Source organism: Diorhabda sublineata, chromosome 2 (genome assembly GCF_026230105.1).
Source record: "Diorhabda sublineata isolate icDioSubl1.1 chromosome 2, icDioSubl1.1, whole genome shotgun sequence".
NCBI lineage: Eukaryota > Metazoa > Arthropoda > Insecta > Coleoptera > Chrysomelidae > Diorhabda > Diorhabda sublineata.
The window spans coordinates 2,277,266-2,304,467 of record NC_079475.1 but is presented as its reverse complement, the minus strand read 5'-3'; the positions used below and the strand labels follow the sequence as shown (position 1 = coordinate 2,304,467).

The following is a 27,202-nucleotide window of genomic DNA, read 5'->3' as shown; positions in this document are numbered from 1 at the left end:
AGTAAAACTGAGTAAAATGACAGCAAGATATTTACGGTTTATCATTCAAAAAAATGAAACTTTCAGACTAATCTACCATTGTTTGTTATAATTGGAATATTTTAATGAATTCATATGGAGAAGACCTATTTTTATGATTTAATTCGATTTTGTTATTTCATGACATATTTTCTTTTTCAGTACTTCAACTTTTGATGCTACAACCTTCTGTAATAAGACAAGAATCTGACCCACCATCATTGAAATCGTTAATATCGGATCCATATATCCTAATTGCTGCAGGTATATAATTGTTAATATCCTGATAATTAGTTGAGATTATAAACAATTATACAATTAGTTGAAACTCTATAGACAACTTATTTATTATCCATTTTAAAAATTAAAAATATGTTGCGGGAAACTACTCATACGTGAAAGAATTCAAAAAAAAAAAACAAACACAAAAACAAATAAACAAGAACTTGTGAATTGGAATTGAAAGAAGACATGGATCTGCTGCAATTGTCTTTCATCTTAGTACTTACAAATAAACGATTGAAATTGCCATAAGCTCCACAAAAAAGAGTACCATATATCAAAAAGTATATTCCCTATTGCAAATAATATTAATCAATATACTATTTCGAATAACTTTGATTGTTTAATGACTGGAGATTGCTTAACAAGCTCATTGTTTCTTGTAATTCATTGAGAAAATGATTATATACTCATTTCTACTTGAGTTTCATTTTTATATAGAAGAGCGAAATTTTTGCCAAACGCTTATACTTTTCTTTGCTTTTATATTTTTTGATATGTTTTTCGTATTTTGCTTTTTTTAGATTTAAAAATTAATTCAATAAGTTTTCCAGAATGATATTTTTCAATTTGCCTATTTCAAGACTAATCTTAGTCATTTTTTTTATTTGTTCAACAGGTTCAGTGATATTCAAATTTATAATTTTTAATTCAGTTGTGTTAATATCGTTAAATTTCTTTCTGAGGTACGTAATTGTTACATTAATGAATCACACTAAAATCTGAAAAACGGTTGAATTTTTCTTAATAAAAATATGCGGCGATTTCTTTGACTATCCAGCTTCCTTAACGAATTGGTTATAAACTTCACGGATGTAATAGTTTGTGATCCATAATTTTCACGTATACGGTGATTCAAGAAGAATGTCCAATCTCTGAACTGTAGATTCTAGACCTCAAAATATGATGATTCTGCTCAACATGCCTTATGCAAATATTGCTAGTTTCCGAGATATTCAAAGGTGTTCAAAGTTTAAATTTAAATTTTGATTTTCGCAATAATTTTTTGTTTTCACAATTTCTCTTTGAAAATTGGCAATTTTACATTTTTTGGCATGAGTAATCATAATTTGCACTCTAAATTAACATTGCTAATAGAGGGCGCTAGTTACACTTATTTGTGTTAATTAAATCAAAGTAAACTTTTTTGGGCTAAGCTTACAACTGAAGTAATAAAAAACTAATAAGAAGTGTTAAATTCTACAAAAAAAAGTTACTTTTCTTTGATTCGATTATTATTTTAGTTGTAAGTTTAGCCCAAAAAAAGTTTACTTTGATTTAATTAACACAAATAAGTGTAACTAGCGCCCTCTATTAGCAATGTTAAATTAGAGTGCAAATTATGATTACTCATGCCAAAAAACGTGAAATTGCCAATTTTCAGAGAGAAATTGTGAAAACATAAAAAATTATTGCGAAAATCAAAATTTAAATTAGGAAGCCAGTACCACCCGAATTCGTCCTGTTTTCGACGCCTCGTCCAAAGAGAAAGGCAAGACTAACCTGAATATGAGTCTAGAAAAAGGGGACAGTTATGTAGAGTTAATCCCATCGATACTTCTACGCTTCAGACTGAACGCAATAGGCGTTATTTCTGACATAAGAAAAGCCTTCTTACAGATTTCTTTCCAAAGGCTTGGGAGGATTTAACCTGAGAATATCCTCCTTTTTGTCCCACAGAAGTCCAAGAACGGGGAAACTGGTGTGAGTAGCACAATCGGGGTCGTTCCATTCCCATCCATGAAGATCAAAGCATACTTTCATAAAAATTTCCCTGGCTTGCGATATGAAGTTCAAAAGTTCCTTCAAATCATCAACCGAAGTCACACAGTTATCAACGTACAAGATTTGCGCAACTGTAAGGTGACAGATCGGTCATAAGGAACCACTTTTGAAGCCAATTTTTCCTCACACCTTGAGAGATGATGGTCAATAACGGCCCCTAGCAAATAAGGACTAAGGAACCTTAAGTTATCACGATCCTTTTCCGAAATAGAAATCTGTAAGAAGGCTTTTCTTATGTCAGAAATAACGCCTATTGCGTTCAGTCTGAATCGTAGAAGTATCGATGGGATTAACTCTACACAACTGCCCCCTTTTTCTAGACACATATTCAGGTTAGGCTTGCCTTTCTCTTTGCATGAGGCGTCGAAAACAGGACGAATTCGGGTGGTACTCGCTTCCTTAACCACGGCTCGGCGAGGCAAATAATGTCCGAAATCCCACTTATCAAGCTGTACCTCTTCAATAATTTCATCTTTTAGCCATTCTTGAAACGCCGCTTCATATTCTTTCACCAAATGACCGTTACGTAACTTGGCTAGGGTCGATTCAAATCTACCACGGGCCAGATCGAAATTTCGAGGCAGCGGGGGATGTTTCTTCAGCCATGGAAGACATACCTCATATCGTCCATCAGGTAAAATCTTAACTGTTTCCAAGAAGTGCCAACGCACAAGCGTTTTTGTTTCTTCTTTGGTACTAACCAAAGCGGGGTCCTCGATGCCCAACACATCCAACCTCCACATATCAGAAGGGTCGAACTCCTGGGCGCAGTGCAAACTGATGTTAACCATGCAACTTGTGTCAGCGTCCTTATCGCGGCCCATTATGGTCCAACCTAGGCTAGTTTCGATAGAAACCAAACGTGCCTCCCGCTGAGTAGCTTTCCCGCGACGTCCGCTCCAACAAGAATGCCAATTGGGCCCTCTCTGTCGTCAGTCAACTCGATTTTCTTCTCGCGAATTCAGATACCCAAAGGGATGGAGGGAATGGCGTGACAAATCTGTTCCGGGTCAAGAACTTCAAAGTTGCACCAAAACGCACTCATCCAACTTTGCAGACGCAGCTTATAGCATTGATACGTCTTGGGTTCAGTCTTGCTCACACCAAACAATGGATGAACCAAGTTCTCAGTGCGGATCGGCTCATAGCGCATTCTGGTAGTTATATAACTTCTTTGAGAACCTGTGTCAGTCAACAACCTGGTGGTGACAGGATTTTCTCCTTTCAAACGAACCCTCAACGTTTGCATCAACTAGCATAGTTGTGCTCTACATCGTTTTCTTTCTTAGCTGCCTTACTAGTTTCAGTAGACGTTGAATTCCGCTAACGAGGAATTGGACACATCACAGTAACATGAGGTTCAGCACAAACTAAGCAACACAGCTTTTTCTTACAGGGCCGTTTCCCGTGGAATTTTTCCAGTCACTTAAAACGGCGGCTTTTAGCTTTGAGGAGCTTAATTTTCTCCTCTTTGCTCTTGTCCCTCGCCTCTGAACACAATGCGGTATTGTGAGAATTCTTGCAAAAAATGTAACTGACATCTTCAGGGCCTTCAGTGGACTCAATACCTACTAGGCCAGCAACTGTGGTGTACTTTCCAGTCGAGGACTTGACATTCCCAGCACTGCTCTTTGGTGCAGCGCCCTTTTCCTTAGGAACAGAAAATATACTCCTAGCTAGCAGAAACCGCTCCTCGCTTTCAACCTCTCTCTTTAGAAAATCTCGCAACTTGACCATTTGATCTGCAGCCTCAAAGAGGGATCCATCAGTGCCGCACGACTTCCGCTTACGCTCCCATTCCCTCAAAATTGGCTCAGGAAGTGCGGATTCAACTAACAGCGCGAGCATGGACGCGTATTTTTCTGATGTAACTCCCAAACTTTCCAAGGCCATTAGCTGGGTTTCTAGCTTGTCATAAAGCTGTGCGAGAGTCAAAGAAACTTTGCCAGATGCCTGTACCAAGACCAATGAGAGTAGCTCCCTAACATACAACTCAATCAGCAATTCGTCACGGCCATAATGGTTTTTCAGTTGGCCAAAAGCCTTCGGATGCAGGATAGCTACTCAACAGTTCCTTTGCTTGGGTACCATCCTTGGCAATACGCAACAAAATCAAGAACTTATCCTCAGAAGGCAGATCCTCTCTTTCATGGATTTTCTTGAAATATGCCCAAAAACTGATTCATGTTTTAGACGTGATGTCAAATTTTGGGAGATCCAACTTAGGTAATTTGAGGGTGAGGTTATCACTAGGAGAAGCAGCAGAAACTTCGGTAGGTCACGTTGTGTTGGCCTTGACTTTTTCCAGTAACTCATTCTTTCTAGCACTCAAAGTTAGCCAGGTGTCCCTGTACTTCTCCACAGTTTCAAACTCCTTACCTAAATCTTCTTTGATCTGATCCAATGACTCGAACATAATTTCTTTTACTTTATCATCGAGAAGAAAAAGTCTATCAGCCTTGTCGGTAAGCTTAATAAAAGCAACAGTTACCTTCTCGACGGTTGCCTTAGGTTTTCCAAAGGTTTCTTCAAAACCATTCGTGGCAATCGTGAAGAATCTTCTAAGCTGCGTTTGTTCCGCGCACAGACGTTCCATAGTTCCAAACTGCTGTAACAAAATGACGTCGACGATCGTCCTTCCCCACCAGGTATGCCAGATGTTTGGGAAATCGGGTTCAGCCACAAGCAAACATACGAACTTAACAGAAGAAACGGAAACTATTTAATCGCAACTATTGAAGATTACACTGACTGACAAACTTTTTAACTAAATTTTTTATATATATCAAATTTGACAATACATGAGGTTACTACGATGCGATTAAAGCGACAACAACCACTTACTTCCATATACCGACTACAACCATGACAGACACTAATTCCACAACAATGTTCACTTAAATATATGCTTCACAGTTCTACAATATAAAGGAAGCCATATAAGTGAAAATTGCAAACTTAATAAAGAAACTCTATTAGAATTAATAACATTCATTTTCAACAATTCATATTTATCTTTCTCTTGAAAATTACCAACAAATTTTTGGACCACCAAGGGGGTCCTCAATATCCCCTATATTAGCAGATTATGTAATGGATTATATCTTGGACTATCTGTTTTACCCTTGAAATTATCCTTCATTAAAAAACCACCAAAAATCTTAAATATATATATATATATATATATATATATATATATATATATATATATATATATATATATATATATATATATATATATATATATATATATATATATGTATTCAGACCCTGAGGCGCATTACTTTCAGTCGGGTGATTTACAATAACCACTGAAAAAGTTAACTTCATATATAATTAAAAATTGTTCCATATTCTCTTCGTTCTGTTTTCTATATTTAACTAAAATCTGATAAGAGAATAACGATTAGTAATTTTTTGTAGGTGCTATAACTTTTGCTAACATGGGTATAGCAATGTTAGAACCTTCCCTACCCATCTGGATGATGGACACCATGGGTGCAGGGAGATGGAAACAAGGAGTGACATTTTTACCTGCAAGTATTTCATATTTGATAGGCACAAATTTATTTGGACCGTTAGGACATAAAATGGGTAGATGGTTAGCAGCTTTATTGGGCTTAATCGTTATTGGTATATGTTTGATGTTGGTAAGTTTTATTAATAGCTCAAATATAACCAGTTATAAATAGTAAGATATATCATAGATATATTTATATGAGACGTGGGATTGCAAAATGAGGTAATTAATTTACCAAAAGAAAATAAAAAGTCACATCATATTAGAACAAACATTTAGCTAGGAAAGCATTTATTCCATATTATAAACGCTTACTTGAGAATATTTGAGGGACGAAATAGGGCTTTGGGGTACGATAGTTTATGATGATGAAGAACAAACCTGTTGGGTCTTTCTTCAGGTTGTAGCTACTGTTCACACATTTTCGCCCCTATTGTGCTCATATAACGTCCCGACTCGTCCTAGCCATCATTCCTTTTCACTTTAGGGTAGTTCATGTTATTTGTGTGAAATCTTCAGAGTTTTAACAATTTGACTATAGACAAATGCTAACATTTTTTGAGCTTCTCTCTTCATCTTAACATGTAACAGTATGATTTAGATGATCGAGAGTAACTGCTACTGTGAACATTCTTACCATCTATTCGAAATAGCATAATCAAATGCTCAAATTTCAGGAATCCATTTTTTACATCATTAATGATTAGTGTTAACTAAGCTTTGTCCATTTTCAGATACCTTTAGCGAAAAATATCAACCATCTGATAGTCCCAAATGCTGGCCTTGGTTTCGCTATTGGCATGGTAGATAGCTCAATGATGCCAGAATTAGGATACTTGGTAGATATCCGACATACTGCCGTTTATGGGAGTGTGTATGCTATAGGAGATGTAGCGTTTTGTTTGGGATTTGCTATTGGTGAGTGCCATTATATCCATATGTTTCCAATTTTATGTTTCCTTCCTACATCATTTGATATATGTAATTTTGATTTTTACTCTGGTTCACAATATAATGTGATTTTGGTAAGACTGGGGATCAGTACCAACATAAGATTTCAATTAAGCTTATGTTAGTGGTAATGCTAAAGAAATTTGGGATTGTGTAAACGCCCCCTAATGAGACAAATATGCTCTGAACTGATTTGGTAACCAGGAGAAGGGGATTCTCGTCCCTGAGTTCGAGGGTATGTTTTAAAAAATGCGTTTTTAAATTAGAGTCTCAGATGCATGAAAATCGCATTTACCTAACCTAAACTACTCCAACCCTATCTACCCTAACCTAACCTAACAAAATCTAAGCAAACTTAACCTACCTCAACCTAAACTAACCTAGTTGGTATTGATACCTTCTCAGTAAGAGTAGCTAACACCACGTTAAGGTGAGGAATTGAGCCAGCCAAGAAGTTTTTGAGGTGCTTTCCTGTCGTCAGCTCTTCTCAATAGTCATGATACCGAAAAAGCTATTTCGCGTGACCATGGAGGAATATTCTGGGCAGTTTTCTGATTACCCTCTCCTACATTTCTCATTGAGCTCTAATTGTTTTGGAAAAAAAAACCTTCCCTGATTGTACAGAACGTGTTATTGAAGCGCCATCGGCGCTTATGGTATTCAACCAAATGGTCACCGAAATTTTCCTCCAAAACCTTAGTGTTTCGAAAAAATTTTATACCACACCCAACGATTGTCATTAATTTATAACAAATCTGACACACCCACTGCTTTCATTGATTCTCATACACTCACGAGGGAGCTATTGGAGGTTAACAACAAAAACTCGAAAACTGCTCGCTCTTTCAAGTCCCTTCATAGATGAGGGAGCTCGGCTCAGATTCTAATACGTAATAAGGATAAACATCAACTCAAGAATTGATTGACACGAGTTTTTGGCAACTTATATTGAAACGTACATATTTCAGTTAATCAGAGTTTCCGAAAGATTAAATGCTTTTGCTGGGTAGGTACAAAGAACATCCTCAAGAGAATCGGTTGTTGGTTCTAATCCAAAAATCAGACTTGATTTTTTTCATGGGAATTTTCTAACATACAGCTCAACTTTGGCTTCCTTCAAAATATTAGTCAACGAAAAAGATTTTCGATATTATACACAATATCTAATAAAAATATGTTTAGAAATGTATTAATCCCAATATGATAATGTGGAAAGCTCGAAATATTATTCATATTATATTTTTTTTATTTTGGAGATTATTTTATGTAGAATAGACCACTAATGTATTGAAAAAAATTAAACAAGGTGATTTAACTGAAAAACGCTGTTGACACTCTAGATTTTCACCCAAAAATGAACCTTCTATTAAACTTGTTTTTGCTCCAAACATTTTTATAACTGTGTAGATCGTTGGTAATTCACCAATGATGTTCATAGTTAAGAGGAATATACCGAGCAAAAGAAGTTCAATGAAAGGACTCTAAGAGTAGAATAGTCCATAAAAAAAGAATATAATAGAACAAATAATGGAATTTTATTATTTTTTACACAAATAATTTGATTATTTCTACTATCTCAATGTCTTAAATTTCTCTTTCAAAGCTTATTATCTAGATTTTAAATAGTTTTATGATTCCTAAAAAGTGAATCATTATGATTTCGTCTTTAAAATAATCATAAAATAATATGAAACAGATGATAAATTCCATTGAAATTACCCAATATTAGCTTATATGTTACTACCTACCATATCATTCTTCTTCACACTAAATGGTTCTCTTTTAAATCCAATCCATTCTGATCTAGAATGTTTTTTTTAACAAAACAATCTTCTTTTTTTTAGATCTCTCTATCTGAATATTCTGCCTCTCGATTCCTTTGAATTAAATGACTTATAGTACTCTATTAATTTCCAGTCTTCATATCTGATTTACCAATCATTTAGAAACATTAACATTTCAATTACATACACCGAAAATCAAGAAAATCTGCAACATACTTAACTTTACGAATATTGTTTGAGAAGCTTCTGACCTAACAAAAAAACAAGACTTTTTTCCAAATGGTGAATTTTACAGCACTATTTTGAAACCAATTTGAATGAATTTGATATTACCTATATAAATAATCCAATTGAATGAGGAAAATTGAAGTATACAAATGTCAGATAAATTATATTTTGAAAATTGTACAAATTCATACAAATACAACAAAACTTGAAAAGTTTGAGAATAATGAAGAAAATACTAACTGAACATCATAAAGTGCATAACAAAATTTGTTTGTTTATCACAGTTTGCTTATAAATTGTTTATATAATAAACAATGAAAATATTGGAAAAAAATTTTTTCTTTGATTCTTACAGAGAAATGTCGATTATGATTTTCAAAAAAAAAAATTTTCTCTACTAATCATTTAAAATGTATTTATTTCTTTTCTTCTTAGATCTTAGAGCTGTGAACAAGAAATTTCAGCTGGAAAAAATTATAAATAATGAAGATATATAACATTATTTCGTGCTTGCTTTCCCTTTATACTCTGAGGTACATCCGTTTCGTCCCAAAAACCAGCAGTACTTCGCCAACATATTTCCACTCCCTGAAAATCTCTTTTCTATTTTAGCAATGTCTTGATGGAACCATTCCCCGTGTTCATCGGAGACTGCTTCTAAATTTTTAAGGAAAAAGTCCAAGTGCAAGTGTTTTTTTTTAATTAGGTGTTCAGTAATTGTCAAATATTTGAATAGTTGTCTAATTTGAGGAAATTTCTTCCTTAATTTTAGCCTCGATAAGACGAGGAAATTTAGGTTTCAAATATTAAAATGCGTTACAAAATGCTTGCTCAATGCACATTTGTTGTACAAAAGTGGCAAGTAAATATTTTCTTCGGAACCAAAGGATCTTGGGACATCTTTCTGGCCAACAATCTTTATTTTTATGGGTCACATAACATCTCATCTTTAGCTTTGTCATTATTGCCTTTATCTCCCGAGAAAAGGATTTTTATGTTCGATTGTCTGGTCCTGAAAGAAGATATTTTGAAGCCCTTTTCTAAGAGATTCCAATGCTGAAGTGGTGATAATAGAAGTTGAGATTTAGTATTAGGTAACTCCAAATCCCTGACGAGATCATCTAATTACAATTGAGGAATGTCACCTGCTTTCGTATGGTTAAGGGCTAGAAGTTGAAATATGTAACAAATATGTGAAAAATAAGTAGATGATGTCCCTCACAAACAGATGGCGATGGGAGAAAACTGAGAAAACATTTGGATTCAGGAGGAATCGTCAAGAATAATGTTAGGGCCGATTTTCATGCAGACCATTATATCATTGTATTGGAATGTAAATTAAAGCGTACCGGTTTAGTAAACACCATTTTTCCTTTAATGTTTACGAATACTCACCTGGTTCTTGTACTCAGTTACTTGTGATACTTTTTCGACCGATGAAACCATATTTGCCTTTCTCGTTTCAAGACTATAATGGTGGATCGAGGTTCCATCTAGAGTTATGAATCTACGAAGAAAATCCGTCTCATTTTCTTCAAACCGCGTAAGGGAAATTTTCATTCGGACCCTTTTCTGTCGTCTTTTGTAGTACCATGATTAAATTATCCACCATTTCTTTGCGCCAATCCATAAGAGCGTTTGTCAAATTATATGGTATATAACAAATCTTTTTGACAGCCAAATATTTATTTTACATTGAATGTATGCGAATAGAACTAATGCCCAAGTATGCCTCAATGTCTTGGTACGTCATATGAAGATCTTGCAATATCAATTTACGAACAGCTTCGATATTTTTACACCGATCTTGGACGAAATTCATCTAGCGAAGTGCGACTACTATTGAATATTGAACCAGCGAACAATTGGGTCCACTCCGACCAATCCATTTTTCTCTGAAACAATTCATCCAACGTTTCTTCCAGAAAGTGCGTATAAATTGCTCCATTTCATTCATTTGGTATAATGTAAGGCCTTATTGAACAATATCCAACCATACCCACCTACACATTAACCGAATAGTTATACCGAAATCTCCTTTCACGAACAAAGTGCGGATTTTCATCATCACAAACGTGACTATTTCTAGAAATGAGTTAGCTTCGTCGGTATACAACACATATTTTGGAAACTTTCGATTTTCACACTTTTGTAAATACCAGTTTGAGAATTCCAACGCACCTGAAAATCTATAGGTTCTAATGCTTGAACACTGGTCAGTTTGTATGGATGTAACACTTGGTCTTTTACAACTTTCCATACAATAGAATGGTCCAATCTTAGAGCGCGACCTACAGTTCGATGACCTTTCAAAAATATCATTTAACATTTCCTCTCCCAGACGCACAGTCCTTGTTGTACGATGCTTTCCAGCATTATTTCTTTTAATTAACAAGTTTACGGTTTCTTTTAGTCTTGTTTCAATACTTGCAAATGTAGAATGATGTGGAATTCGTCGATTACGTAATCTTTGTTGGTATAAACGAGCTGCCTTTCTTCCATTTTGTTCGAGCTTCCCCATAAATCATTAACTAATCGATCAATTCTTTAAATGAAAAATTCATTTTATACAGCAAAATTATTGTGAAAACTAATTTAGAATTCTTTAGAATTCTATGATTTAATCTACATGTTAAATACACAAGGTGTCACGAACTATGAATCAAGTAATTTAAAACAAAATTAAAAAAATAATTTGCTCCAGTGGCGTGAAAAATAAAAGTGCAAGTAACCCTGACAGCCAGCAGGCCACTGATCAAAGTTTGTTTATGTCAAAATATCACTTTATTAAGGAGCATATTGGTTACCAAATTTGAAAAAAAAATTCAAAGGCATTCTTGATTTATCGCAAATTTTTTATTTTAATTTGAAATTTTCAACACTATGCCTCAACAACTAGGCTTCCTGTATCAAAATAAATAATTTCTGAGATCTGTCTGTGGAAGAGCGTTGTCAGTCGTATGTAGAAACACCCTATATGTATATTTATACAAAAATCTTAATTCAAGGACCTGCAATGAGTGGTACATTGGTTAAGAACATAGGATTTGAGTGGATGTTATTTGGAATAGCTATTCTGAATTTCTTATATGCTCCGTTACTTTATTGTCTGAAGAGTCCTCCTACAAAGGAAGAGAAACGGGTAAGTCTGTAAATACTATATAAAATCGCTTTATGAGACTTCAACTAAGACATCAAACAATTAATTTAGTCCATTGCTTACTTAGATCAAATTAAATAATAATTACAAACATAGTCACATCCATCTCTTGTCAGACACCAAAGAACCTCAATAAATTGTAATCATACCTACATCAGGGTGAAAAGTGGAATTTTTACACAGTGGGTAGCTATTAGATGTTTTCTCAGTAACCATACAGTTTTTTTTAATTCTAACCCCAGGTCAGCGAGATATAGAATGACCTGGCACATATCAAGCTGACAAAAATTATAATATAATAAATTGTTCAATGTATTAGAACATTTACTCAGTCCAAAAATGTAATTCCATACTATGAGTGGAATTTTCAAGAATTTCAGGTATAAAATATAATCTAAGACGAAAATGTCGGTTAATAGTAATTGGGGATCAATGATGAAATCATTTTCAAAAATTCATATCATGGTTAAGATAGTGAGGCTTTTCGGTACCTTCCAAACAAACCGCAGATTTCTCTACATTCGTTCCGATGGAAAGATAGTAAACAAGGTTATCTTGCACTTAAATCTTGAGGTACATTATACCCTCTACCAGAGCTGCTCTCTCTAAGATTGTTTCAGGGGGTTAGATCCGTGTCTAATTCATGTCATGGTTAAGATAGTGAGGGTTTCTAAACAAACCACAGTATCTTCCTCAACCCCACGGAAGTTCCTTTTCTTCCCATTCTCATCGGACTTTCTGAGGGGTCAGTCCCTTGCTAATGTGAGTGAGCTAATTTGGAGTTTGTCTTTGTTGAGACTCGTATACCAGTTCGGAGAGACAGATTTCTATTTATTCGTTTAGATAGGTAGATAGTAAACAAGGTTATCTTGCACTGAAATCTTGAGGTACTTTAAATCCTCTACCAGAGCTGCTCTTTCTATGATTCTTTCATGGGGTTAGATCCGTGTCTGATTTATGTCATGGTTAAGATAGTGAGGCTTTCTAGTACCTTTCAAACAAACCGCAGCTTCTTCCCCAACTCCACGGAAATTTCTTTTGCACCCATTCTCATCAGTCTTTCTGAGGAGTCAGTCCCTTCTAATAATTAAGCTAATGTGGAGTTTGTCTTTATTGATATTCAACCAGTTCGCAAAGACAGATTTCTCCTTATTCTGTGAATTTGTTCCTAAAGAAGCATTTTCCTATATCCCATCGTTGTGGGTGCAAAAATTTCAGTTGATCCACATGAGTCACATGTGATAGATCCGAGTTATTTGAGTATACTTTTAAGACAAAACGGCAAAACGGCGAGTGACATTCTAAGTTCTTCACAATGAATTAAAATTTGTTTCAGTCGGACAAACTATCACTTAAGCGTTTTATAAAAAGGTCTCTGAAAAGTTCAAGAAAAGAGTGGTAATGGTAATTAATCACACGTGCATTTGCATCAGTGAATCTTAGATCTCACAACGCATTTCTGTTGTTTCCCAACTTTCTTTTCTAGTCACCTGATTTTTGATTATTTTAGAATTGAAACATGTCTTGAAGAATGTCTGGCAACGGATGGTGTACTGTTACTAGTATACCCAAACCTACAATTATACTATCTGAAGGTCGTTTCAATAATCAAGTTATCGTCTACAGAGACTGAATGTAAACTGTTGTACTGAATTCACCTTCAACCAGACAATGTAATTGTGAGGGTTGGTGTATTCTAACCAAGGCAATGTGTGCAAAATGAATTTCACCAATAGTTTCAGTAATTTCAACTTTAATGGATAACGTGGGTTCTAATGATCAGTGAGAATTCAATTGTTTGAAAAGAAAGGGGTGATATTTTTAACATATTTGCTACCTGTTAAGTTCAAACATTTCTACAAGTACCCATTAAAAACATTGAGGGACTTTTAACTTTAAAAAAATGTCTAAAAACCGATATGAGTAGGCAATACTGTCCTCGAGTGCTTGGTTAAATCTCCTACTGTAGTAATTTATACAAATAATTTGAGCTGGCTTCCAGTATACATTATTTAATAAAGACACTTTCTATTTTGCAAGAATAATTTCACTTGTGACCCAACGATTATTTTGAGCAAAATTATTCAAGCCATTCAGATTACGTAGTGTTGTCCAGGAGTTCTTAGCCTAACATAAAAAGAAAGGTCATAAATATAAAAAAAACTGTGATTATTTTCAATACATCCTCTTTTATTTCCACAAACTTTTCAGAACGTCTGACCAAAACTTCCAAACCACTGTAGAAATATGGTGGAAATTATGTTATTGAACTTCAAGAAGGCGTTTTTAGAAAACGAATGAGAAACATTTATTCAATACTTTGACAAATGCACACGTTTCAGCTTAATACTATCTAAGGTAAAATTTCTAGTATGAATATTCAATTTCGTTGAATCGATGTTAGTTCTTAACGCAGGAAAATTGTGTTCTCCGTTTTCCTAGCTCTTTTGAAGTTCTTCACTGGTGTCGTCCATTGGAACCGCTAGATGTCCACTCTAACTATCTGCAGCTCTACAATATGCACTAGAATTCAAAACACTCGAACACAAATTCGAATATTCCGGCTAATCGTTGAAACAAAAAATTTCGTTACTGCCCTCGAGAAGGCGTTTTTAAAAACCGATTTACACATGTGCCTTATTCGTGTTATACAGTGAAGCTGAATAAACAATATTTATTAACGTAACTCCTTCGCTCTAAGAGAGAACTATAGTGATTGACCGGAGTTCGACATGAGAGGAAAATTTTTCAAAATGTTTTCTGTTACCTCTTTGGGTTGATTCTTTTATTTTCTCAGCTGACTTTTATTTTATTTGAACAGCACCCATGACATGTAAATGACGGTAAATCAATGTTCTTATATTTAGGGCACTAGAGATTTGAAAGCTTTTAGATCAAAATTGTCTATTAAAATGTCACATTCGTTATTAAGTTCTACTAGACAACTTCTGTTCACAGGAAAGTTTGTAATGTCTTTGTTGCAGTTTGTGTTTGCAGTAATTACAATCCAATGGTCAGTTTCTTATTTTTTAATTGTGATTTCACTATCGGTAGACGGGATTTCTAGGTAACTATTTGTAGATTGAGAATATTTCAAGGAGCGTTACTTGGTATTACTTTTATTTGTAGTTCTTGGCAGATGAATTCTTATTGAATTATTTCTTGACACTTAGAAGACATAACTTTGCTCATTTGAAAGATTGAGGTATTATATTCAAGAAATTCTACAATCGGTACTTCTAATATGAAAATAATACTGTAACTTTTAGCCTTGATAAATTATTATTCAAAGGTGTTTCGAAAGGAAATTTTTTTCAATATTTTTGTTAACTGATTTATATCTGAAATTATTTCATTTGGATTTGCTATAGATTTGTGGAAAGTACTCGTTTTTGCAAAGCATATAGCCACTTTAATTATATCGAGTATATCATAAATTATTTGAGAGCTGATTAAAAATTGAGAAACAATTTGTTCAATTGAAAAGAAATTGTAAGTTTCTATCGTTTCTGTTTTCATATTCCGTAATTCCTTTTGTAGATCATTAATACGTGAGCTCAATATTTCATGAATGTGGAAAGTTCTAAATTATCCATAAAAAAATTTATTGTAGAGCCAAGTCCATAAAAAAAATCGTTTTACGTTTTACCATAATGGATTTAATTGTCTTATCTGTAAAGTGATTTTATTCTCTATTACTTGAATTATGTGAAAGAGTTATCGAAGTTTTTTGTAAAGTTGAATTTGCTAGGATGATTTATAAGATTTCATACACGTTTATATACGTGTATGAAAGGGCAAAAGGCTGTTTGTATATGTGCTCTTCCTCGGGCGGTCCAAAAAAGGAAACTGCAATAAGAGGTTTTTTTGTTCGTTTATGTGAACAGTTTCTTGATGTGCTTTGAGTTTTTCATTTTTAAGTAATTTCCTGAAAATTTTAACGCTATTTCTGTCAAGTGTAATTTTGGAAACGTTTGATTTTTATTTTGTTTTTTGCAATTATGCTAGTTTACGATTTAACCAATTTTGAATTCGAATCACCTTTAGTATTTCAATTTTGTACATTTTTCTCTTTATTTTCTTTTTGTTTTACTTATACGTCTTTTTAAACATGTTATGTTTTGATTATCTACATAGTCATTATAGAAAGGTATAAAAATTTTATTTTGGTTTCTTGAATCTATATGTCCAAAAGTAATTCTAAAGGGGTAAAACTTGTAGATCTGTGTATATTGAAACGGATAACATTAAGAGTATATTGAAGTATCGTCAGTTAACTTAATTTAATGTTTAATTTTGTTAGTAAAACTTAGAGGAATACCTTCGTAATAAAAAATATTTCTATATTCATAATGAAGTTTTCTTATTTTCTTTCAACTTATTATCGTCAGTATTACCTAAGTTTATTTCTGTTTCTATTTTCTCCAAAAAATTGATTAACTTTAACTGAATTTAAGGGTTCAATGATAAAAGAGTCATGAATATCAAACTTGAGGGGTTCTCATTTCAATTTATTATTGTGGTTATTGCAAAATTATTATCTATATTTACTAATTCTTTTGGTATTTCGAGACTTTAACCTAACTTTTCGTAATCTAATATTCTGATGCCGTTTGTATAACTAACTGGTAATTTTACAACTTCTTGAGTATGACTTGGTATTATTAGATAATAGATTTAAGTAAATCAATTCCTATGATTCCTTCAAATTTTTCACTAAACTCGAAAAGATAAAATTTGTAAGACTCTATTGAAAATAAAAAATATGTTGTGAATATCATGAGCAGTTTGTTTATTTAATTTTTCATTGAAAAGGTTTTGCATTAATTTTTGTAATTTCTATAAATGGCAGATTTGTTTTTACATATAAATTAAGTTACTTTGCTTGGACCCGCGGAAGTATGAAAATCCTGAATCTGATTATTTGATATTTCCATCACGTGAGGATTTGTGTATGATGTCCATCGGTTCTGGTTTGAAACCGTTATACTTTGGACGATTATATTGTGGATGTTTAAAATAGTTTAAAATAGTGTGTTGGCTGCTACGCTCGTTGTATTAGGTTGTGAAAAATGGATGACGTTGAATTTGATAATTATTATATGGACTCCAATTATTGTAAGATTGATTTGTAGGAGAATATACCTCGATGGGTGTGACGCTGGAGGAAGAGTTAACAAATTAGGTGGAAATATTAGACGTGAGGCTTAAAATGATTGTATATTGTTATGATTTGTGGGATAATAATTCAGTGTAACTCTTCAACTAGGTTTGAATGACACATTTGAATTAAATTACTCAATCTTTTAGAAGAATACAAGAAGCTTTTTCTCCTACAACTAAGCTCACAGCATTTTCTAAACTGTCAGGTAATCGTATATTAGTTTGTATAGGTAGATGTAAGCAACGAACAAAATATTTTGAAGCTAAATTATAGTAGTTCCTAAGATGTAATTATTTATTATTTATCTCTAAATGTAAAGTGTTTGATTTAGAAATATTAAAGCTCCTAGAATATTGGCATTGCTTACCAAATTGATGAAAGATTTCATTCTTAAATAATTTTAAGTTAATAAAGTCTTGTAATAAACAGTCGATGTCTTTTTGGTCTCCAGAAATTTGAAGCTTGTTTGACTTAGCTCTATAACAGTAAAAACGCATTATCTGAGTTACTAGCAAACGCTTTCACTTTCACAATTACCTATAAATACAGGGACGTATTTATACCTTTTCAATGGGGGGGGGGATTTAACCACTGATTTTTGTTTTGCTCCCCATAGGCTAAAGTGAGCTAACCGTATCTTGGTTTTGGAGTACCTATTAAAAAAAAGAAAGTCATGCCAAAAAATTTGTTAAAACTTAAGGTACTCATTGTTACAAAATTAAGTTCATTCTTTTTCTTCTTTCAGCTAACTTATTTATAATTTCGGAGGCATTTAATTTTATCGCGATATTTCGATGCACACTCATAAGCGCGAGGCCTGTAAGCCTCTCGTCTCTCATTCTATTTCTTAAGTACGTTTTTAGCCTCTTAAGAGTGGAAAAATTGCGTTCAGGCGTGGCAGTTGACACTGGAAGTGTCGCTAAGATTTGAAGAAGCTTCTTAACCGTTGGGAAAAAGAGTTCGTCACACCCGTCCATAGCTTCTAATACGGTAGAGGGCTTTTCCTGATTAGACCAATGATTGTGCCAGAGCTCATACTCGCTTACCAAACCTTTTATTTCCACTTCACTAAGAAATGTTGCTCCTATCCCTACTATACATTTCTTTGCTGCTTCGGTATTTTGAGTCTGGTTAGACAGAAGCAACTGAATTCCTGAAATTGCTTCTTCGTGAGACTTAAAGCGAGCATCAAGCTCGGTGGTTACGTGTTCGATAAACGGGTAGAACACATTTCGTCGATAATAAACTTCTGCAGTTTGACCTGGTATATTACTGCGATTTATTTGTCTACCACTTACTCTTGGAGCACTTATATTAGTGGAACTCAACTTTCTTGCTTCCTCAAAAAGATTTGAGAATTCCTTTTCATTACGTAGGTTCTGCAAGGTGGTTTTAATTGTTGTCACATAATTGCAAGTATTAGCTAAGTCAATATTGACTTTTTGCAGAACACGGTTCAAATTTGATGTATAAGAGAAAATTTTCTTTAAAACTATCATTGACTATAAACTGGCTATTTTCGGAAAACCTTTCAACGGCTGTGTGTTTCTCCGTCCAGCGTGTCTCACAAAGCGAGATAAGGGTTGAATGAGGTGCTCCAATCTCGTCCGCAGTTTTTTTTAAAAGGCCATCTCGGAGTGCTGATTGTCTAAAGAAGTTAATTATGCTTTTAATAGTCCCGATACAGTTTCTGATTGCAGGGATCTGGCAAGAATGAGCCAAAACTAAGTTCAAAGTATGAGCTGAACAGTGTACGAACTGTGCTCGGGGATATTTATTCGTAATTATGGTTCTTACGCCTTTCAACCGTCCGCTCATTACAGCGGCTCCATCATAGCCCTGACCAACTAAACTCTTCAAGTCTAATCCGAATGATTTTAGCCTTTGCATGATCGTCGAAGCTAAAGCTGCAGCTGTAACGTCACTAACATGAACAAATTCAAGAAAGTCTTCTCGAATAAGAGCCTTTCCAGAGCAGTCAACATAGCGAAGGCAAAGTGACAGCTGTTCATGACGTGACACATCCTGAGTTTCGTCGGCAAGTACAGCAAAGAAACCTGACTGTTTGAATCTCCCTATTAGTTCCTCTTGAATAGCACTTCCACATAATTCAATTATTTCATTTTGAATAACGGACGATGTGTACATAGCCCTAGTATGAGTACTTTGAGTAAGTAAGTGATTTTTAAGAACTTCATCACCAGATCGTGCTCGAAAACGAAGTAGTGCGCGAAAATTTCCATCATTATTTAACGGATCTATAATGCCAATTTCACCAGAGTCTTGATTTCCCCTCAAAGGCAACTCTTGACGTCCGCAAAATAAGATTGTGTCTATTATGGCACACAGCCTCTGTTTGTTTTCTTCGGCAATGATTTTATTTTGCGCATTAAATGATTCTGTAACATCATGGGATTGACCTTCCATAACCCTTGCGAAATTGCTTGCCCGTTCAACAGCATATTTATGGTAATTTGTATTTCGATGTTGTTCGATCTTCTCCAGAGCTTTTTTCCAGTTATTAAATGGCTTTGTGACAAAACTTTCAAGTTTTTGATCACCGCGACCACCTTCGGTCTGTCCAAACAAAACGCACATTTTGCATAGTGCCCCTTGTGCTATATTTGAATAAGCTAACCATGGGTTCTTTTGGGTCCAATGACGTTGAAAACAAATATTTCTGTTACTAGTGACGGGAAACTTAAAAGTCTCAGGAGGAGTCCAGGTTTCTTTCAAAGCTTTTAATTTTTCATTATCATTTTTTGGAGCTTTTGACACATATTTGCCAATATCGTACTCGTCTTCCATTATAACAGAATCCAGGCTATCTAAAAAAAACACGTTAAAGATGGGTGTGAGATTAAAATTAAAATAACTTACTGTGACCTGTTTCATCTTTGTTCTTAGAGCTGGAGGGAATTGAAGCATCTGTATTGATATCCATACGCACACTGGGTGTACTTTCATTGTTTTGCGAGTTCGATTCGTCGTTGGTTTTCACCTTCTTTGGAAAAAATGCCAAAAGCGACTGCTGTGAAGTACGTTTCATTTTTCTTTCACTAAAATATAAAACAATTTCTAGTGTAAATGCATAGAAAGTTACGTGTTTTCTAATAATAAAACAGCTTGAATTATAAAAGGACCGGTGCTAGACTTAGGCACCTTATAGCTACAGAGGTAGTGACACAGTGACATTTCAGGCAAATGGACAGACTACACATATAACAATTATTGTTATCTTGTACACTTCTTGAAAGGGCGGCTCTGCTTATGACCTCATCGATCTCCACATTTGGTTAGCAGCTGACATATTTTTATTATGCTGCTTCCTTTACTGTGTGTAACGTAGGATTGATCAGGAATGTAGTTCTTATATTTAGGAATGACAAGTCTATAAAAATCAGTACCCTCGATTGGGCAAATTAGCAATGAAATACATGACTATTTCAACCACTAGTACACCGTAGGAAGAGAATGTTTTTGGCGGCGCGGGCGTAACAAAACTTGAGAAATATGACTACATAAAAATATATATGATTTTAATTTTACATAGAAACATTTATAGATAGCTGATAATAAGTTATGCTGATCGGCCGATCCACATATGTTGAATTTACGTAATACGTAAATAAATACAAAATAATATGCACACTCTTTTTTTATAAAGACTTTGTGACTGATCAGCATTTTACCAATGAAAAAAAGAAAAAGCAGACTCTAGCAAATCGAGCGCCGAACTTAAGCAAAAACGTCATTTTTAAACCTAAGTAAATACAGGTAAACATGAACTTTTTTATATATTAAATCACACATTTATAACTATACTATGTATTATAACTTATAACTCGGAGATCAGTATTATGTGAAGTGACTAATAAATATAACGTTTACAAGTGTACTCAATTAAATACTTTTTTCATCCATAGATGAAATCATATAGGCAGCTATATATAATGCCACCACCTCTATTATGTAACTTTAGTGAGTTTTGCCATCTGCTTAGCGCATTAATTCTTTTTTATGTTGATTTTTAAGTTAGTTTTAACGTAACAGCAATTACATTAATAAATAAGTATATGTTAGGGAACTATAGATACTTACCACAGAGTTTCCAAGCTTAAAAAATTGCGCAGCACTCAAAAGTTTACTAAATTTGCACAATATAAACAAAATGAAGAAAAACACCACACGTATGTCGCACAGCTACTTTATCGCGATCACCACAAACTTTGCAAGTTCAAAAAACTTCGCAGCACTAAAAAGTTTACTCAGTTTGCATAATATAAACAAAATAAAGAAAAACAATACACATAAGTCGCACAACTACTGTAGTGATTCAGTACACAAGACTTAAGACTGTTGTTGACGTCCCACTCCCACGTACCCACGTTGCAGAAATCAAACGCGGAGTGGAAGACATGCAGCCACCTTATTGGTCAGCAACCGCCGTACAAATTTTCCTCCAATGTTGCTGATACATAAGTGCATTCAAAATAAGTTTGTTTACTTTAAGTCTAGTTTTTAGATTGAATAATTATTTACGTAGAAGAATGATGATAATAATTGTATGCATGGACGGTTCTATGGGGGGGTTTAAACCCCCTAACCCCCCCCTTATATACGTCGTTGTATAAATATATAGAGTGTATGAGAGTTTCCATCAAAATTTGGAATTGAGTCCAAATAAAATCCAATAGTTGGTAGTTTGTACCTAATGTAGTTATTTTTCAATCTGTATTTTCTAAACTATCTTCACTTAAACTATTTTCTACATTATTATCTTCACGTTGTCGTAAACTTGAAATATTTCCGAATAATAAACTATATCTTCCACTTCAAATTCACTCATCAAAATATATTGACGATTTTCATATATTTGTATAACTACTAAATTAATACATGTGGAAAAAGGAAATAATGATTAGCAATTCCATTACAACTGAAGAAATCATATTATTGGGGCCCTAATGGTTGGAACGATGTTAGTTCTAAACGCAAGATAATTTTAGTCTTCGTTTTTCTAGCTCTTTTGAAGTTTTGAACGAAGAATTTCCCGTACAATACATTGCATTTCCGAAATATCCCGCTGACTGCGCCAATTTCATTACTGCGCTTCAAGAAGGCGTTTTTAAAAACCGATTTACAATGAGAAATATTTATCCAATGCTTTGAGAAACAGAATCTGCTCTTATTACAAATTTTACAATATTTATGTTTTACAATGTGCCTTGCTGGCGTTTTGCAGAAAAGCTTAATCAACAACATTCATTAACGTAACTTGCATCTTTAAATTCGAAATATTTGTACACCGTCTGTTCAATTTCATCGTCGTGAGAAAATCTTCCACCCATTAACTCGGCCTTCAGCTTTGCGACCAAAAAAAGGATAACAGTACTCAATCAGGGCTATATGGTGGATTTTCAATCTTTGTAAAGCCACATGCGTCTACAGTAGCTTTGGAAATCGAAGTAACGTGGCCTGGAGGATTGTAATGAAAAAACCGTATACCTCGGATAATTTTTTCACGCAACTGCCTTAGTAAGTGAGATTGAAGTCAATCACAAAGATAACATCGCAGTCCCAAAATATTGTAACCATCACTTTTTTGGTGCTTTTTAACAGCTTCTATTCCATTTTTTATTCGTATTGGTGTTAACACTTCTTTAGTAAAAACAGCGCAAACTGAATTTAAAACTTTTTTAAAACAACTTAACTGAGCGGTTGTTCGAGTTGTTGAAACTAAGTGTAAAGTTGGTAAAGACGCACTCATTCACTATATGAGGCCAGTAACTCATGGACCACACTACGTACTTTGGAAATAAATAAAACAAAAAGTTTTGATCGATAATATTTTATGTCTATTAATGTAGTCATTGAGAGGGAAATACTACAAGTACTGCATAAACCCATTCGAATTGAAACAGATTAATTCAAATGTTTTTTATCAATTTATACTTTGTTTTTATTCGCAGTCATTATTGATGGAAGAGAAATCTTCAGTGCGATATGTCACATACCAGAATGAAGAAGATGACGAATAGCTTCAAAATAAGTTAAAAAAGTATTTCTATGAAGAGTAGATATGTATTGTAAAAAAAATATAACTATAGAAAAAATATATCATTAGAATTTGATTGTACAAAAATACTCTAGAGGATAAAAATATTTAATGGAATATTTAGATAAAATGGGATGCAATGTCGTCTCAAATTTGAATTTATATGTTATTTTATCAACAAGATAGGAGCAACGCACAAGTTTTTCGAAATTTTTAGCAGTTGCGCAAACGAAAATGGTATACTTGAAAATTTTAAAATGGTGATAGACTACACCGTTTCCTTTGCGTAACTATTTTGCAAGGGTCCCTATTGTGGATTATGTGAATGGCTGCATGTAATCCTTTCCTAATTAGTGAGGAAATGGGGCAATAAGATACCCTTCACTTTTAGACTAAAGTATAAAAATTATATACCGATCAGTTCTCCTATCGTTAGCCCGAATAATGATTGCCAAAGAATGTAAGACAAATGTGTATTAATAATAAGTAGTGTATCCTTAAGGAATTTTCCCGAATTATTCAAAGAATGTGGTATTTATTTATCAAGCGCATGCGATAACTTCGATTTTTCAAATTAAAATAACCACAAATTACATATATTTCTCCAATTCTAATTTGAATAGTTTCTAGTCTATAAAATGTATTGAATTAAAAAAGTTTAAGAAAAAAGTTCCGAGTTAGCCTTCAAAAAAATTCAAAGTTATCATATTGTCTCTATGAAGTTTGTGACGACTATCAACTTATTTTTTTCTTTAATTTCTTCAAATTTTCCGTTCGTTATCAGTTATGCCAACATCTAAGCGTATAAAACCCCATTTTGTAGTATTTTTGAGATGTATATAACTACAAGGATAAATTCACTTAACAAAATTCATACATAGATCTCAAAATTCTATTTGAGAATATTTGTCTAGGAGGATTAATTCTTTCACTCTATTAATACTGTTCCCAACTTCTCAGGATTATGGATATTCTTCTAAAATCACATAAGGTTACAAAACCTTTGATTACGAATCCAGTTTACATTCAAGAGTCATTCGCCAATATCATAACGTGTCAAATGTTTTTCTGATTTTAGGTTTACTAATTTCGCTCCTCTCTTACTTCCCCACAAGAAAAATCTCATCAGAATTTTATTGAGGAAGTCATCTAAATATACACTGTGATATCTAAGATGTATTGAGAAAATCCAGCCCCGAAATTCACCTTCAATAGCTTGTTTTTTATCTCGTTTGTAGCGGTTCATAAAAAGTATGGATGAACCAATAAAAATGGGTTCGATTTTGTTAAACTACTTCTGCTCTACCACTTTTTTAGGTGAAATTTCAGCAGTAGTCAACTCAACTAATCTGGAAACCCAGAAGATCAAATCAATGGGTTGTTTTCTCAAACACTGATCTCTATAACTATTATTTTCATTTGTTCACCGACCAATAGAAAAAACTAGACGTTTATTTCCAAAAACGAGATTCAACTCATACGTAAAATGATAACTATACTGTTTTGTTGTCAAATAAAGAAAAATTTAGTGTCAAGGTGTTCATCGTTCAGCTTAATGGGTCGTTTTCTAAGACACTGATGACTAGTGATCTCAATAACTGGACTTCCTACTAATCCCCATCACTAGAAGTTCCTTCCCAAAAAAGAGATTCAACTCATACGTAAAATTATAACTAAACCGCGGAGCAAAGAATATGATTCTATTTCCAAAATATTATTTTCTTATAAACGTTTGTTGTCAAAAAAAAATTAATATCAGGGTGTTTATGGTGTAGCTCGTCCAAAACGACTCAACAAATTTTTATGATTTTTTTTTGTATCTTTGGCAGGTACAGATTAAGTTATATATTATAATTTTTCCATTTTTTCTTCGCGATTTAAATATTTTTGTGTGAAAGATATCCAAAGAAGCATACATGACTGATGCTTTTGTGGGAGTGTGTGTGTGACAAACGAAACTGACAAACATTGTAATATGCATACATTTCAGAATGTGTCCAAAATATTTCAACTCTTGCGCACCAGGAAAAACACCACGACACGGAGAATAAGAGGGAATATGATTCACAAATCCACTCGTTAATAGCCCTCAACTTATTCTAGCTTCAAAATTCTAAACTATAGAAAAATTTATTCACGTTTCTCTTATAATTTTAAAATCAAAATGATTCATTCATTTGGGCAACGTTTTCACTTAAAAATCGAAGGTTAGTGCTACAGATAACTTAAATTGAAAGGTGTATATTCAGAATAATTCTGAAAAATATCTTAATTTAGTATAACCAAAAAAATGAGAAGTAAACATGATATCGGTAGAGAAAATAAACAATCATTCTATGAGAATTGCTGAGCCAATCAAAAATCTATATTGGGCTAATTTCCAGTACACAGTAAGGGGACCTAAAAATTGTATGTCGCTTGTAACCTTATAACCACTCGGCTATTTGTGTTTGATTGTATGAAACGATTTAAAAATCTATTGTAAACTTCAGAGAAAGATTATTGCTAATAGACAATAATCTCTGACCAACCTATATAACAAAAGAATTTTTGTTTAGAAGCTGGTGAGGGTCCGAACAAAAGGCGAGACTGCCTTTTTATCACTACTTTGTTCTAAACCGCAAAACCAGAATTTAATGGTGCCTGGTTTAGATCGCATAGCTCGCTGTTGCATGTTAGATAGTTTATTAGACAAATACGTATTGAAATGTTATAAGTGTTTGATGTTTATAAACAATATGTGGTGCAATAATAAAAAAAGTAATTTTTAAAACCATATAAAAGTTTTTATTTTCTATCCAACAATAACTTCGAATTCAAATCAGTTTTATTTCACTTGGAAGAACGTGATATTCATTCCAAAAATGTGAAGCTTTAACTCTTTTTCTGATTTTATCACATCACTCAATAAGTGACTGATTAACTGATACACAGATTGCGCTGCCATCGTCAAATCCATATGACGATTATGAAGTACCAGCTTTCAAAAGACTATGTGTGAAATTTCATGACATTCCGATTAGTAAAAAAATGTGACAGCCATTCAAGTGAAGCTACTTTTATTATAATCAAATCAATAAATTCAATTGTGCTGATTTATCATTGCTTCTTAATGAAAAAAAATCTGCTCCATGAAAAAGAACCATTTGTTATTTGTTTCTGAGTTTAAACGTGGTAGTACAGACAATGATGGTGAATGTTCTGCTAGTCCAATTGAGGTGACTACCACCGTTTCAAAATTTTGTGTTTTCACTACCATTTTCTTTTACCTCGTACAAAACATCTATTGACATTTGTCCGAGTCGAATATTTCAGATTTTTTCCTATATATCCGCCACAAATTCGATTCATTTTTGCTTAATTAGATTTATTTCATTCTTATAAAATCTTTTTGTGAAATACATCCTTTCAAAACATAATTAATTAGAAAAGGTTTATCTAACCTTCTAAGAAACTTGCTAAACTCTGAATTTCGGTAATTAACTAACAGCAGTTTTTAAATATAATCGCTCCATATTTCCAAAATTCTGTATATAATGCCGCAATGGTAATACAATTATTTTCATCGGTTTCTGTTTCATTTTAAAAGAATTGATGGGAACTTCATTCTCATTGCGGCATAAATCAAAGTCCTTCACTTTTATTTTTTTATTACTTTCTTGCTATAATTATAGTACAGATAAAATAGGATTGAACCCGAAATTAAATTGGGCGCTTCTGATTTTAGACTTTCAGATGTTTTTGGTTACTGAATAAGCATCATAACTCTCAATAAATAACTTGAAATTAAAAAAAAAGTGAAACGCGAATAACTCGAAAACTATGTAGAATTCGAGAAAAACTGCTTCAACAAAAAACGTATTTTCTACAAAAAAAGTATTCAGGCATTTTTTTATTGGAGCTGCTATTTCTGAGTAAATCTCCCTCAACGCCGAAAGCCGGATAATCCTCTCCGATTTCCCGCCAGTGCGATTTTAAGTCAATTTACGTTCCAGACACGAATGGAAACTGCTCTAATTCTTGGTATACCACTTCATTTTCAAAAAATCAAAATGCATCATAATGGTTGGGATCTCTATTTTCTACTTGGGTAACCTAGCATAGTATTCGACCTAGCAAATTTTCGAAAATCTCGAATCTCGAAATCTCGAATCTCGAAATCTCGAATCTCGAAATCTTTTAATGGATATATTCCATCACTCGCCATGTAAACAAGCAAATCGAACATCACAATCGAGATTTATTGTTCCTG

At 33.6% G+C, this 27,202-nt stretch overlaps 1 protein-coding gene across 2 annotated transcripts in view; it reads left to right on the top strand.

The window, feature by feature from the left end:
* LOC130452963 (synaptic vesicular amine transporter) overlaps window positions 1-25,733 on the top strand; it is a 164,933-nt gene extending 139,200 nt beyond the window's left edge. For both annotated transcript variants that reach the window (XM_056792513.1, XM_056792514.1), the window contains 5 exons: window positions 181-282; window positions 5,509-5,735; window positions 6,340-6,523; window positions 11,577-11,710; window positions 22,865-25,733. In XM_056792513.1, coding sequence (XP_056648491.1) covers window positions 181-282; window positions 5,509-5,735; window positions 6,340-6,523; window positions 11,577-11,710; window positions 22,865-22,933 — 716 coding nt within the window. In that variant the 3' untranslated portion in view covers window positions 22,934-25,733. The remainder of the gene's footprint in view (window positions 1-180; window positions 283-5,508; window positions 5,736-6,339; window positions 6,524-11,576; window positions 11,711-22,864) is intronic.
* Window positions 25,734-27,202: the final 1,469 nt, after the last annotated feature.